Source organism: Danio aesculapii, chromosome 5 (genome assembly GCF_903798145.1).
Source record: "Danio aesculapii chromosome 5, fDanAes4.1, whole genome shotgun sequence".
NCBI classification, from domain to species: domain Eukaryota; kingdom Metazoa; phylum Chordata; class Actinopteri; order Cypriniformes; family Danionidae; genus Danio; species Danio aesculapii.
In genome coordinates this window covers 10,112,315-10,126,389 of record NC_079439.1, presented here as the reverse complement: position 1 = coordinate 10,126,389, position 14,075 = coordinate 10,112,315, and the positions used below count along the sequence as shown (strand labels likewise).

General features: G+C 34.4%; 1 protein-coding gene across 1 annotated transcript; it reads left to right on the top strand.

The window, feature by feature from the left end:
• The first annotated feature begins 1,714 nt into the window (after positions 1–1,714).
• pheta1 (PH domain containing endocytic trafficking adaptor 1) lies at positions 1,715–12,813 on the top strand. Its single transcript, XM_056457363.1, has 2 exons — positions 1,715–4,542; positions 8,052–12,813. The coding sequence occupies exon 2, from the start codon at positions 8,072–8,074 to the stop codon at positions 8,840–8,842; it is 771 nt and encodes a 256-aa protein (XP_056313338.1). The 5' UTR covers positions 1,715–4,542; positions 8,052–8,071; the 3' UTR covers positions 8,843–12,813.
• The last annotated feature ends 1,262 nt before the right edge of the window (positions 12,814–14,075 follow it).

The following is a 14,075-nucleotide window of genomic DNA, read 5'->3' as shown; positions in this document are numbered from 1 at the left end:
CAGGTAAAACATCGACATATGATTGAAACGACTCACTAGATCTCTTAAACAGCACTCCTCGTGAGCTTTTCTCGTGTAATAACGTGGCTTTCACAGTTTTTCGCTAGTAACAGGGCAGCATTTGATGGTTTCACGTCAGGCTCAGCTCGAGCATTGAGTCGAGAATGACAAAGACTGTATTATAAGTCATGCTGACTCTATTTCCACATGATTCACTATTATAAATGCATTATATAATCATTTTAGTGCCTTGGTAATGTTATGTTAGCTTTTAACACCTTCGTGGTCGTTGTTAAGTCATGTTTGTTTGCTACACTTGCGATCTGACTGTATTCTCATGCAGTATTTTGATGCTCGCTTGAAATGTGTTTGATTGAGGTAAAGTTTTTTTTAACACATTCAGACTTTCTCCTTGATAATTTTAGAAAGGTATTGGTTGCAAATTCTAAATAGGGAATCATATTAGCAATCAATGACTAAAGTGCAACAGTGTATACAGTCAATTAAATGGTGCTAATGTTGTTTTGAAGTCATATTTACATGCTATTTCGGACCGAATATTCAAAGTACAGTAAGTCACAAGTTGTCACTTTAAACATTTACCATGGTGCGAACATAAAACCAACTTTACCTCAATTCTTACCTCAACTTGAACACTTTTTATATTCCAGCAGTGTTTGGGTCAAAAACGAGACATCCCAGTTGGTTTCTGCATCCAAATAAATGTACCAAGGGATTTTATGTTGATGAATATGTTTATGCTTATGCATATAAAACCAACTTTACCTCATTTGGTGCTTATATGTGATTTGCAGTCTTAGTTTTGAATGAACGTTCGTGTAAAACTGATTTCTGGTTCATTAACTTTTGCAGTAAGGGTGTTTAATTTGCTGGGATAGCAGAACCAAATGATAATACAATGGTATATTGAGGTGAAGTTTTATATTCGCACATTCATTCAGTGACAACTTGTGAGTGACAAGCTCCTTATATTGTTTACCGTGGTTCTTCAGTGTTCAGTTTTGGTGTTCAGTCTGAAATCACGTTTAAGTATCACTTGAAAACAAAATTAGCACTATTTATTTGACTGTTGGTTTTATATTCGGACTTTCTCCTTAAAATATCATTTCAGAAAAGTATTATTTGCAAATTCTAAATAGGGAAATCATATTAGCAACTAAAGTACAACATTGTTCACAGTCAGTTAAATAGTACTAATGTTGTTTTGAAGCCATACTTGGATGCTATTTCAGACTGAAATGTTCAAAAATGAAGGATGGTGTGAAAATAAAACCAACTTTACCTCAATTTGTGCTTAAATTTAATTTGCAATCATAGTTTTGAATGAACATTAATGTAAAAGTGATGTCTGGTTTATTAAAACTTTTGCAGCAAGCTTTATTGGGTGTTTGGGTCACTAACTGCATTCCTTTTGCTGGGATAGCAAAGCTAAATGATCATACCATGGTATTGTGAGGTAAAGTAGGTTTTATATTCACACATTTATTCAATGACAACTTGTGACCTGCTCCCTATATTCTTTATCCTGGTACTTTGAATATTCGGTCTGAAATCATGTTTAAGTATGACTTAAACAAAATTAGCACTATTTATTTCACTGTGAACACTGTTGTATGTTGATAGTCATTGTCTGCTAATATAATTTCAATATTTAGAATTTGCAAAGAATAATTTTTGGGAAATTATATTAAGGAGAAAGTGCGAATGTGTTAATATAAAACCAACTTTACCTCAATTCATGGTATTTTCATGCTGCCATTGTACTTAACATGAAGAAATTCCTTGATCAGAAATCAGGGTAAAAACTTTGGTACATTGACATGGCACTAAAATGCCTGTATCGTGTTTTTTTTTTTTTTTACATGATTGAGGTAAAGTTGGTTATAAATTCGCACATTCTGACTTTCTCCTTAATATAATTTCAGAAAAGTATTATTTGCAAATTCTAAATAGGGAAATCATATTAGCATCTTAAGTACAACATCGTTCACAGTCAGTTAAATAGTGCTAATGTTGTTTTGAAGCCATACTTGGATGCTATTTCAGACCGAAATGTTAATAAATGAAAGATGGTGCGATTATAAAACCAACTTTACCTCAATTTGTGTTTGTATGTGATTTGCAGTCTTAGGATTGAATGAACAATAATGTAAAACTGATGTCTGGTTTATTAACTTTTGCAGTAAGCCTTATTGGGTGTTTGGGTCACTAACTGTGCTATTTTGGCTGGGATAGCAGAGCCAAATGATCATACCATGGTATATCGTGGTAAAGTTAGTTTCATATTCGCACATTCAGACTTTCTCCTTAATAATATCATGTCAGAAAAGTATTATTTGCTAATTCTAAATAAGGAAATCATATTAGCAACTAAAGTACAACATTGTTCACAGTCAGTTAAATAGTGCTAATGTTGTTTTGAAGCCATACTTGGATGCTATTTCAGACCGAAATGTTCATAAATAAAGCCTTATGGGGTGTTTGGGTCACTAACTGTGCGTTCCTTTTGCTGGGATAGCAGAACTTGATCATACCATGGTATTTTGAGGTAAAGTTGGTTTTATATTCACACATTCATTCAGTGACAACTTGTAACACGCTCCCTATATTGTTTACCATAGTACTTTGAATATTCGATCTGAAATTACCTGTAAGTATGACTTCAAAACAACATTAGCACTATTTATTTGACAGTGAACACTGTTGAATGTTGATAGTCATTAGCTGCTAATATAATTTCACTATTTAAAATTGGCAAAGAATATTTTTGTGAAATTATATTAAGGAGAAAGTGCGAATGTGTTAATATAAAACCAACTTTACCTCAATTCATGGTATTTTCATGTTTGAAATGAAGAAATACCTTGATCAGAAATCAGGGTAAAAACTTTGGTACATTGACATGGCACTAAAATGCCTGTACCATGATTTTTACATGAACAAGGTATAGTTGGTTTTATAAACGCACATTCAGACTAGGTCTGTCACAATAATCAATATATAGAATTATCGTGCAATATTTGGAGCTGACCTCAATCATTTTTGCCATTGCAATATATATTTACAAGTTCACAAATAAACTTAAAACTATTTAACAATGACATTTATCTTCTACCTCACCGGTGTCAGTTTTTAATTTGACATTTACCTAACAAGACATTTACTAGCATATATAATAGGACATTTACCTTTTTAACATCAAATTATAGAATCTAAAAACCTTACGAATGATAAGTATTAATGGGTATTTGCATTATTATGCTGTTATACAATCATTATATAATCAGTGGCAAAGAAATGATCTCAAAATTACAATAATATCATTTATCGCAACAATTTCTGTGACAATATATTGCACAAGGAAAAATCCTTATAGTGCCAGCCTAATTCAGACTTTGTCCTTAATAATATAATTTCAGAAAAGTACGAAAGTTGGAAAAATTCGAAATAGGAACATTATATTGACAGCCAATGACTATCAAATTACAACATTTTTAGCGATCAATTAAATGTTGCTAATGTTGTTTTGAAGTCATATTAGCATTTCAGATTGAATATTCAAAATAGCATGGTAAACAATATAGGGAGCATGTCACAAGTTGTCACTGTTCAAACATGAACGAATGTGTGAATATAAAACTAACTTTACCTCAATGTTTACCTCAACTTTAACGCTTTTTATATGTCTGGGTCAAAAACGAGACATCCCAGTTTGTGTCTGCATCCAAATAAATGTACAAAGGGATTTTATGTTGCACATTACATGCACTTTTATGATGCACGTTATGATTAAAATAGTACATTCGTGGAAATAAAATCTCAAAATATGGGGGGAAATAGTCATTATAACCAATATATTTATGTCATTAAAACAAAACCACATACTTATTCTGAACTGCACTCAAGCAAATATACACAAGTAAAAGTGATCATAATTTGCATTATAATTAAATGGGTAAAAATTAGAGGTCCGTGTAAAATTATAATAAATTTAACGATATTTGACACTGAATGACATTTTAGTGAGTATAATAAAAATTGTGCTGGAAAAAAACAAAAGATTTAAAGTATATAAATAAAGATTAATTAGGACACGTTCTAATGTATATTTAAAAACAAAACTAGTTTAAAGCTATGCTACACATTTAACAATTGTTTATCTTTAGCACAGGCCAGGAAAGGTCATGAGTGATAATAAAATATTTCTTAAATGTTGATTTAAAAACTCAGCACATGGTTAAACTGATTCATTTATAGTCTAGTCAGCCCAAACATTTATTTATGGAACTTGTTTTAAGAAAGAGGAATTTACTTGATTTAAACCTGGTTAGAAGTGTGAAGCGGGATCTTCCACTAAATATATGACACCTCAGTCATCGACTTCACTCTGTTTGGCTGTTTCTCTGTTTCTTTTTTTTTTTTCAGAGCAGGAATGGAGATGGTCTGCATGTACTGGTGTTTTGATTGACAGCTGGAAGCAGGCCACATGTGAATGGTTCACTGGAGAGCTTTGAGCAAATGGTAAATTTACCTCTTTGCACTCTCAGGTTTGGGGCCAGGGTGGGGTAAGTGAAATAATCCTCTTAGTAGGACTGTAAGATTTGGGGAAAATATCTAATTGCGATTTTATTTATTTATTTTTGACAGATATTGCGATTTTATTTTTATTTATTTATTTTATTATTATTTTTTATTTATTTTATTATTATTTTTAATTTTTATTTATTTATTTATTTTATTATTATTTTTTATTTTTATTTATTTATTTATTTTATTATTTTTTAAAAATTTATTTATTTATTTTATTATTAGTTTTTATTTATTTTTATTTATTTTTTTATTATTAGTTTTTTTGATTTGCGATTTTTATTTTGTAGTCAAGCTTCAGCTCAATAATCTGTATCGTAGCTTCTTACTGCTAAAATATAGTGAGTGTTAGTTGAAATAGGAACTGAAAAGATATTAAATTACTTAAACACTTATTTAAATTTGTTTTTAAATATTAATAAATGAAACACTCATTTTTTTGTTGAGCAAACAGTAAAAACAAATAAAACGACCTCACCTTTTTGTAAACAAGTTGAACTCAAATTAGGGAGATAGTGTTTATTAATTATACAAACAAAAAATAATTATTATAAAATACAGAACACTCAGCAAACTAATATGGCTGATTAGAGCCTTACATTGTCTAAAACAAAATAATTATCACAGATGCAAAACATTATGACGTTAAACGTACAGCAGTGGTTACTCCAAAATGGCTAAAGTAGGTGCGAGACGGAAGTGTATATCTCCTATCCTGCATTTAGATGAGTTTTTTAAATCCCTCTTTTGGTCACTACATTAAAAGCACCATGTCTTCAGCAAGGTAGTGCGTTATGGCATTAGTTATCCCCTGGGTTGGGTTGCACCAGCTGTTCATAAATCCTTTCTTAAACTCAAAGGTAAAATCCACACTAGGGGCTTTGTAACTACTAGGTAGTTTGTAACTAAATTTGTTAACATGTTCTTAAAGCAAACCGTAGTTTGTAGGTTGTAAGCTCTCCATATAGTTATGCGTATAGGCGCACTGAATGACGTAATATCCGATAGGAAGCATTTAAATCGTTAAACTGCTTTAAAATTCTGCAACTAATGCATCTATATATAACTGTCCTATGAAATTGAAATGACACATTATATTTGTATAGTGCATTACAGTCAGTCGCTACAGACGATGCACATACCTGCATCGTGAGCCGGGAATGCACAGGAAGTACACGTGAAGTTATCAAAACATTAAACTTAAATTTTTGTGACTTTGAAACCAAAATATTCCTTAATTACTGATGTCCTGTTTTTCTTTGATATTAATTAGTCTATTAATGCTTCTGAAGAGGCAGACGCCATCATCCCACTCATCCACGCTTTCCTGTTTGTGTTTTTTGTTTTCGGTGGGCTTTTCGCATAGTTCGGTAGTGCAATTCTGATTGGGCAGAACGAAAGTGTGCTCACTCGATTGGCTAGTAAGACTGTCACACACAGATGGCATGCACGCATTTGCTTTGGACAGGGGAAATTAAATAATACATATTTCATATCACAGTCTCTTGCTATTATCTAATCGCAACATTTCAAATTGCGATTTCAATCAATTGCACAGCTCTTCTTCTAAGTGAGAAAACCTTTTTTGTTTTGAATAAATTGTATAAATTCCATATAAATACAGTAATTAAATACAATTATGTAGCTTCTGGTCAAATAAAGCCTGATTTATAGTTTCACCTGGACCTCCACTGACTGCAAGCGCACCTCATGAAAAAGACGAGGCTTTTATACTTGATGTGTTCACCGTAGGGAAATTCTTTTAAATGACGGGGGGCGATCAAAAGAAACTGACTGTAAAATCAGAAGGATAAACAGAGAAGTAGAAAGTTTCCAGAACTACTTCATATCATTAATATTATTGAAGATTTTTAAACTAATTAATTTTGTAATTTGTATCAATTATTTTAATGATTTTTATAACTATTCAAGATTTTTTTTAATCAAACTTTAATGCATCACTTGCTTTTGTTCATATCTCGGACAGTTTTACCTATTAAAGTTTATTACAATTTTTAAAATGCATTTTTTTAAATGTATTAAAATGCAGTGGCGCAGTAGGTTGTGCTGTCGCCTCATAGCAAGATGGTCACGGGTTCGAGCCTTGGCTGGGTCAGTTGGCGTTTTTGTGTAAAGTTTGCATGTTCTCCCTGCGTGCGCGTGGGTTTCCCCCGGGTGCTCCGGTCTCCCCCACAGTCCAAAGACATGCTAAATTAGGTAGTGTAGGCTAAATTTTCCGTAGTGTATGAGTGTAAGTGAGTATGTATAGATGTTTCCTAGAAATGGGTTGCGGCTGGAAGGGCATCCGCTGTGTAAAATGTGCTGGATAAGTTGGCTGTTCATTCCGCTGTAGCGACCCTGGATTAATAAAGGGACTAAGCTGTAAAGAAAATGAATGAATGAATGAACATGTGTTGCTCTACAAATATATTTTTTTATTATAGCAAAAATATAAAAGCAAAAAAGTACACTTACTAAAAAAAACTGAGTTTTTTTAGATTTAACCCGCTCCACAATTCACTGTCTGGCTAGTTTCTGTCCTCCTTTTATGCTAAAAAGGCAATTATGGTCCAACATTCCTGACCATTATCACCAATAAAGCATAGAAAAACAGGCCATCAGTATATTGTAAACTGATAGGTTCAAATGTTCCTTTCCAGTTATCAAAGAAATGATTTGGTCATTAATTATAGTTTTGTAACTATTCAGTTGTTTTAAATTCAGTAAATGGTGGAAAAACATATTTCTATAATTGGGTAATTCTGTAACAAACTTATCCCTCAGGTTTTTCCAAACTTTAACAAAAACATTCCTCCTGTTGGCGCAATAGCCTAGTGGTTAGCGTGTTGACATATGGTGCAGTAGCATGTCAGGGCGTCCCGAGTTCGAATCCCGGCTCAAGGACATTTCCCTACCCTACCCCCCTCTATCTCTCCAACTTTGCTTCCTGTCTAAACACTGTCCTGTCTAATAAAGGCTAAAAGGCCAAAAATAAATCTTAAAAAAAATAAACTGCTGCTACAATTTCTAGCCAAGAATTATTGTCCATCTGGGTATCCCTATGATCACGCATGGACGGAACATAAAGATGTCTGTACAGCCATACTGTTAGACAAAATCTCTTCAAAGTGGTTCATATTCAAATCAAATCAAATGCGGTGCCACGCAAACTGTTCACTCGAGTTTAAAAAAAAATCGTGCACTCCACCAGCCGAAATCATGTCGCGTGCACACATCGATGGTGTCACATTCACCATGTGCAATCAAGCAAAATGGTGAATGCGTCGAGTATAAACCAAGACTCATTTATGCATATCTTGCGTGTGTCTTTTACAGAAGTGCACATTGTGATATCAATGCTGAAATGAAATATTGTGGAGCTCTTAGGGTTAATCATTAATAACATAATTTGATTCCCCAATTTGCTTGACTTCTGTTTTCAGAGACGGGTGTCCTCGCCATCATGAAGCTGAACGAGAGAAGCGTGGCACACTACGCCACATGCAACTCTCCTCCAGACAAGACTGGCTTCCTCTTTAAGAAAGGTGAGCGAAACACAGCGTACCATCGCCGCTGGTGTATTCTGAAGGGCAACATGCTGTTCTACTTCGATGAGCGCGAAAGTCGAGAGCCGATTGGCGTCATCGTCCTGGAAGGCTGTACGGTGGAGCTGTGCGAATCTGAATCCGAAGAGTTCGCATTTGCCATTAAATTTGAATGTGCCAAAGCAAGAGTCTATAAAATGGCGGCAGAAAACCAAGCTGCTATGGAATCATGGGTAAAGGCTCTGTCGCGGGCCAGTTTTGATTACATGCGGCTGGTGGTGAAAGAGCTAGAGAGGCAGCTGGAAGAAGTACAAGAAGAAGCGCGGTCTTCACAAGCCAAAAGCAAGACCAAGAAAAACCAGACGGGACTCAGAATTTCCTCCGCATCTGTACAGAACGCCTCCATTACGGGGCCCTGCCAAGAAGGCTTGTCCAATAGAGAAAATGGGGTTTCTTGGAGCAAACCCTCCAGTGTGGCCAATGGCTTAAGTGAGGGTTGTGCTTGGGATGGAGACTGTAGCATGAGGGCCGATGGAGTTAAGCCTCCTCCAATTCCTCCACGGAGAAAAACAAACGGCGGGTCACTTGAGAGCCCTGTTTCGCCTGGGACAGGCTGCTTTTCTAAACTACACGACTGGTATGGAAAAGAGGTGGCAGAACTGAGAGTGGAGTGGCTGCAGAGTCAGTGAATGAAGGCAAATCTCAAAATAAACACCAAAATATAGGTGTATTTTGACGTTAAAGGTCAAATTCATCTTTTTTTTATTATTATTTTTATTAAAGTGATAGTTTACACCAGTGCTTAATTTGTAAATGAATAATTCCCGGAACAAAACCAGGAAATAACCGTGACCGACGTCCACCAAACAATTTCAGATTTCCCGGAACATGACGTCATTAAGCGATGAGAGCGAGAAATTAAAGCATCACATTTCTGAACGGTCTTGAATTATTTTGTGCCATATAACGTTATAGGTCAGTCATGTATAATATAAACGTGTAGCTATAAACATAAATCGTATGAACAATCACTATAGAGTTCACTTCACTATTATGTGTCAATAATTTAATGACTCAATCAGTCTAATCTTCAAGAAGAGCCTAAGAGTTACCTGTTCTGTCTTGTTTTCTGGCTAACTTGAGATCGCTTTGCTTCTGTCTCCCGCTATCCTGATCCATTCGCGCAGTTTCATCTTAAGATCTTGTTTGATCAGATTCATTATCAGACTTACTCATGGTTTTAAAAAATTTAAATATGCTTGACTGCCTCTTTGCCATTTTGAAAACACAGACATTATTTAGGCAGGCCACTATGCCATTATTTATTTCCGCTGCTCAATGTGCGCAAAAACAATCACAAACCAATGAGAGTGATTGTAAACATAAGAAAGCCGATTGGCTGAAAATATTATTGAGGACCAATAGTTCAACGTGACTCGCTTTTCACTTGCATGTGTACCGTCGTGTGTGCGCACATGCACACAGCCTTCGCCTGGATTCATTCACATTCTCTGTCTCTCACTCTCTCTCACACACACACACACACACACACACACACACACACACACACACACGTGTTCATTACGCACAAGTTAATGCCGGATCTATTAAAATAAATACCAGAAAGCAAAACACAAATATCTGACATTGTCCGGAACAGGATCCGGCAAAATCTGGCTCAAATTAAGCACTGGTTTACACTAAAATGAAAGTTTACCTACGGGTTCTAAACCTGTTTGAGTTAGGGTGCGTTTTTTATACACAAAAAGAAGATATGAAAACATGTTGGATACTTTGTTCTCCATGGTAGAAAAAATACTATGGAAGGCTATGGATTTCCAACATTCTTCACAGTATCTTCTTTTGTGTCCAACAGATGAAACTCAAACAGGCTTGTAAACGATGACACAACTTTAATTTTTTTGGTGTACTTTAAATAAGACAAGGGCATTTTTAAAGAATATTTTCTTTTATTTTGCTCAACCTCATGTCATTCCAAACCTGTGTAAAAAATAGTCTATAATTAAGCAAATTATTATTATTATTTTAATTTAGTGAGCATAAAATCTTTTATATATGAACCAATACAAAGAAAAAGCATGCATTAATTGTCTACATATAGTATATCATTGCTAAAGAATTTAAAAATTGTATGTAAAAAGATTGCAATTTGTTTAGGTTGAACTACTGTAAATGTATCATTAAATCAGTTTTAAATGGATTCATTGGAACAGAATTATTAATTAATTAATTAATTGATTGATCCACAGAAATTAAGTTTTGGAAATAGGCTAATTTTACAGCTCCCCTAGAGGTAAATACATGGTTGCATGGTACGGCAGCAAAGTTCCTTGTTTATTACACCAGAATGAGAGTATATTTCCTAGCCATATCAGCCTAGAAAACAGTAACTTTTCATACACAATGTAACTACAAAAGAGTCAAGCTTTAAATATAAACATTTTCAAAACGTTTTTATTTTTTGAGTGAGATGCTAATGTTCTAATCCGATTCAATTATGTATGATAAGCTAAGCTAAAAGTGCTCCCGCCAAACCCAGAGATTGGCCTAATGAATTCAAAAATGGTAAAACTCAGCTGTTTAACTCAAGGGGAGCTATGTAATGAGCCTATATTCGATTTATTTATAGCTCATGTAAATGTCTTTTTAAAATAAACATGGTAAACAAATTTTGTTCAATCCTATGATCATCATTCATACAGTGACAGACACTAAAAACAATACTTGGCTTACCAACCGCACCTTCAGATTTTATATAAAACACTGTGTTTGATACTTCCTTTTTTTTAGAAAGATGCTAATGGTCTAATCCGATTCAATTATATATGCTAAGCTAAGTTAAAAGTGCTTCCGCCAGTGTCTGAGATTGGCTGAATGGATTTAAAAATGGTCAAACTTAAGGGGAGCTATGCAATGTGCCTATTTCCAATTTATTTATAGCTTGTGTAAATGCTTTTTTAATGATACAAATTGTATATGATCCTATAATCATCATTCATGCAGTGAAAGACACTAAAATGATCCTCGGCTGGCCAACCGCAGTGCCTTCAGATTTCATACAAAACACTGTGTTTGATGCTTTTTTTTTAGCAAGATGCTAATGGTCTAATCCAATTCAATTATGTATGCTAAGCTAAGCTAAAAGTGCTCCTGCTAGACCCAGAGGTTATCTTAATAGTTAAAAAATGGTAAAACTCAAGGGAACTATGCAATGAGCCTATTTAAAATTTACTTATAGCTCAAGCAAAAGCCTTTTTAATGGTAAACAAATTGTATGTGATCCTATAATCCTCATTCACACAGTGAAAATTATCCTTGGCTGGTGCAAGATGCTAACGGTCTAATCTGATTCAATGATCTATGCTACGCTAAGCTAAAAGTGCTTCCGCCAGATCCTGAGATTGGCTGAATGGATTAAAAAATGGTATAACGCAACTGTTTACCTCTAGGGGAGCTGAATAATGAACCTATTTCCAAAAAAAAAGTGGAGCGTTCCTTTAATGTGAAAAAGATAATTCAGGACATTTTGCTAAACTTCTTCATTTTTGCTCATGGAAACAGGAACGTGATACGGGTTTGGAACGACGTGACAATGAGTAAATGATGATGCTGTTTTCTTTTTTAGATGAACTATTCCTAGAACATCTCGCACTTAGTTTTTATGTTGAGATTTTTTTACAATCTCATGCTGAAGTGGCTTGTCATTTCTGTTTTATTATACTTTTTCCTTTTTTAAATTGAAGTCTTGCGTATGTTACAGCGATGTGAGTTTGGTCTGGATAAAAAAAAAGAAACGCGGTACAATGTCTGTGCTTTTATAATCAAAACACGTTGAATGTTAAAACATTACAGTGCCAAAGCTGGTCTATGGCCATTAGTAATCATGTTCAGTGTAATGTAGCAACAAAATATTGAGAAAAAGCACAAAATGTTAGACGCATCCAAGAATAATAGTTAACCAGAACAGTGATTTCACTGCAAACTTCTTGGCGTATTGTATTTTAGGAGATCTACACAATCAAATCTGCCAAAAACTTAATTGCCAAATGATTTCTAGCTCTAGCATATGTAAGATTGTCTCAGACACTTTGTAACTAGCCAGCTAATATAGTATAATCGTTGGTTGATGGATAATTTTTTCTTTTAAGCATCTCAAATATACTGTTATTCATTTTAGGCTACGCTTTGCTAACCATATGCTTGCCAGTAAGCATGTCAGTGCTTTTCCTTGCCTTACAAAACTGACCAATTATAATCCTCATACTGTGACCAACATGTATGGCATTTTAAAATATATGTACACATTTATTTATAGCTCATGTAAATGCTTTTTTTAATGGTACAAGTTGTGTGTGATCCTATAATCATCATTCATGCAGTGACTAAAAACGAACCATTGGCTGGTCAACCGCAGTGCCTTCAGATTTCATAGAAAACACTGTGTTTGATTCTGCGAAATACACCAGCAATCAAAATATGAATGTGTTTATCACCGGGTACTGATGGTAATGATGTTCACAATAGTGCAATAAACAACTTTGGATGTTTGGTCAAAATAGCCATCTTGTGGAGTATTTCATTTGAAGGAAACAATCATGTATGTTGTTTTCATTGAATCAAATAAAGATGAGAATCCTTATATGTGTGTGTTGTTCATTTATCAACCTGTGGAGCTAAATTCTCACCACAAGATGGCTCTTCGTCACCGTTTCGTGAAGACTGAAGATTCATTCATTGATCCTCGTGTCATTGAGGTGTATAGAAATAAGAATTTTATTTTATTTATGGTTTCTTAAATTTAGTGGATTCAATTTAAGTAATTTACGCGTTATAAAAACGATAAATAACTTGTACTTCTTATACTTTCAAGCGTGTATATGCCCTTCGCTGCATTTTCAAGGACATGAATGTAAACATGAAGTTTGTAACGGACGACGGAAGATGGTTTTTTCGACATTTAAGACGTCGTTCACTTTAATAACACAACTTCTTATTTAATATCTCAACTAGTATCACTTAAGTTAGACTCTAATACAGTGGAGGAACTTTGACGTCACCTTGTAGGCTAATCGGCTGCTAGCATAAAACTGGTTTCCTCGATGAAACCCCCATAGGATCTTCGAAGATTGCAAATAATAAGCTCTGTGTTCAAACACTGTTCATTACACTTACACGTGTTGTCCAGCCGGATAATCCTCACACGAAAATACAACTTTAAGCACTTTTAGATCTTAAATGCAAACGCAAGAACTGAAAAGCTAACATTAGGCTATAAACGGACTACAGAGCCTTCGAGGCGCTCGCTTGTGACGTCAGCACCGCCCTGCTACAGACAACTTCTCCAGCTTATTTTTAGAAATATGCTCCATGTCAAAGAGTTAATCTCTCAGTTTATTATATTATAATCCACGCTATATATTATAAACAAATAAATACGTAAATACACATAGACCTACGTGCCTTTTGGATACTTTACGTGGGAAATACATTTTGTTGTAAAAGTTTTAAAACAGTATGTGTGAATGTGCCAACATAGTATTATCATCAGACATATTTAAATAAGTGTATCGCTCGCGTGAACACAGCCTGCTTACCTTAAACGACAGAAATGAGGCGTGAGGGACAAGTCTATACGCCTGCAAGTTTCATCATAGATAGAGAACAGCATTCAATACTCTTTATGTCACGAAAAGCAGCCCGTTCAGATGAAGAAAAAACCAACGAAAAATCACTTGATCACGTTAAAATGACAGTTAATATGTAGGTATTTTTACCCATTTATTCACACCTTTGCGTTACTGAGAGCAGGAAAGAGACAGGCTGCACTGGTAAGCTGTATCTTCATAATATTGTTTAATTAAAATAAATGAAAAATACTACAAACTATAATATACTAATAAT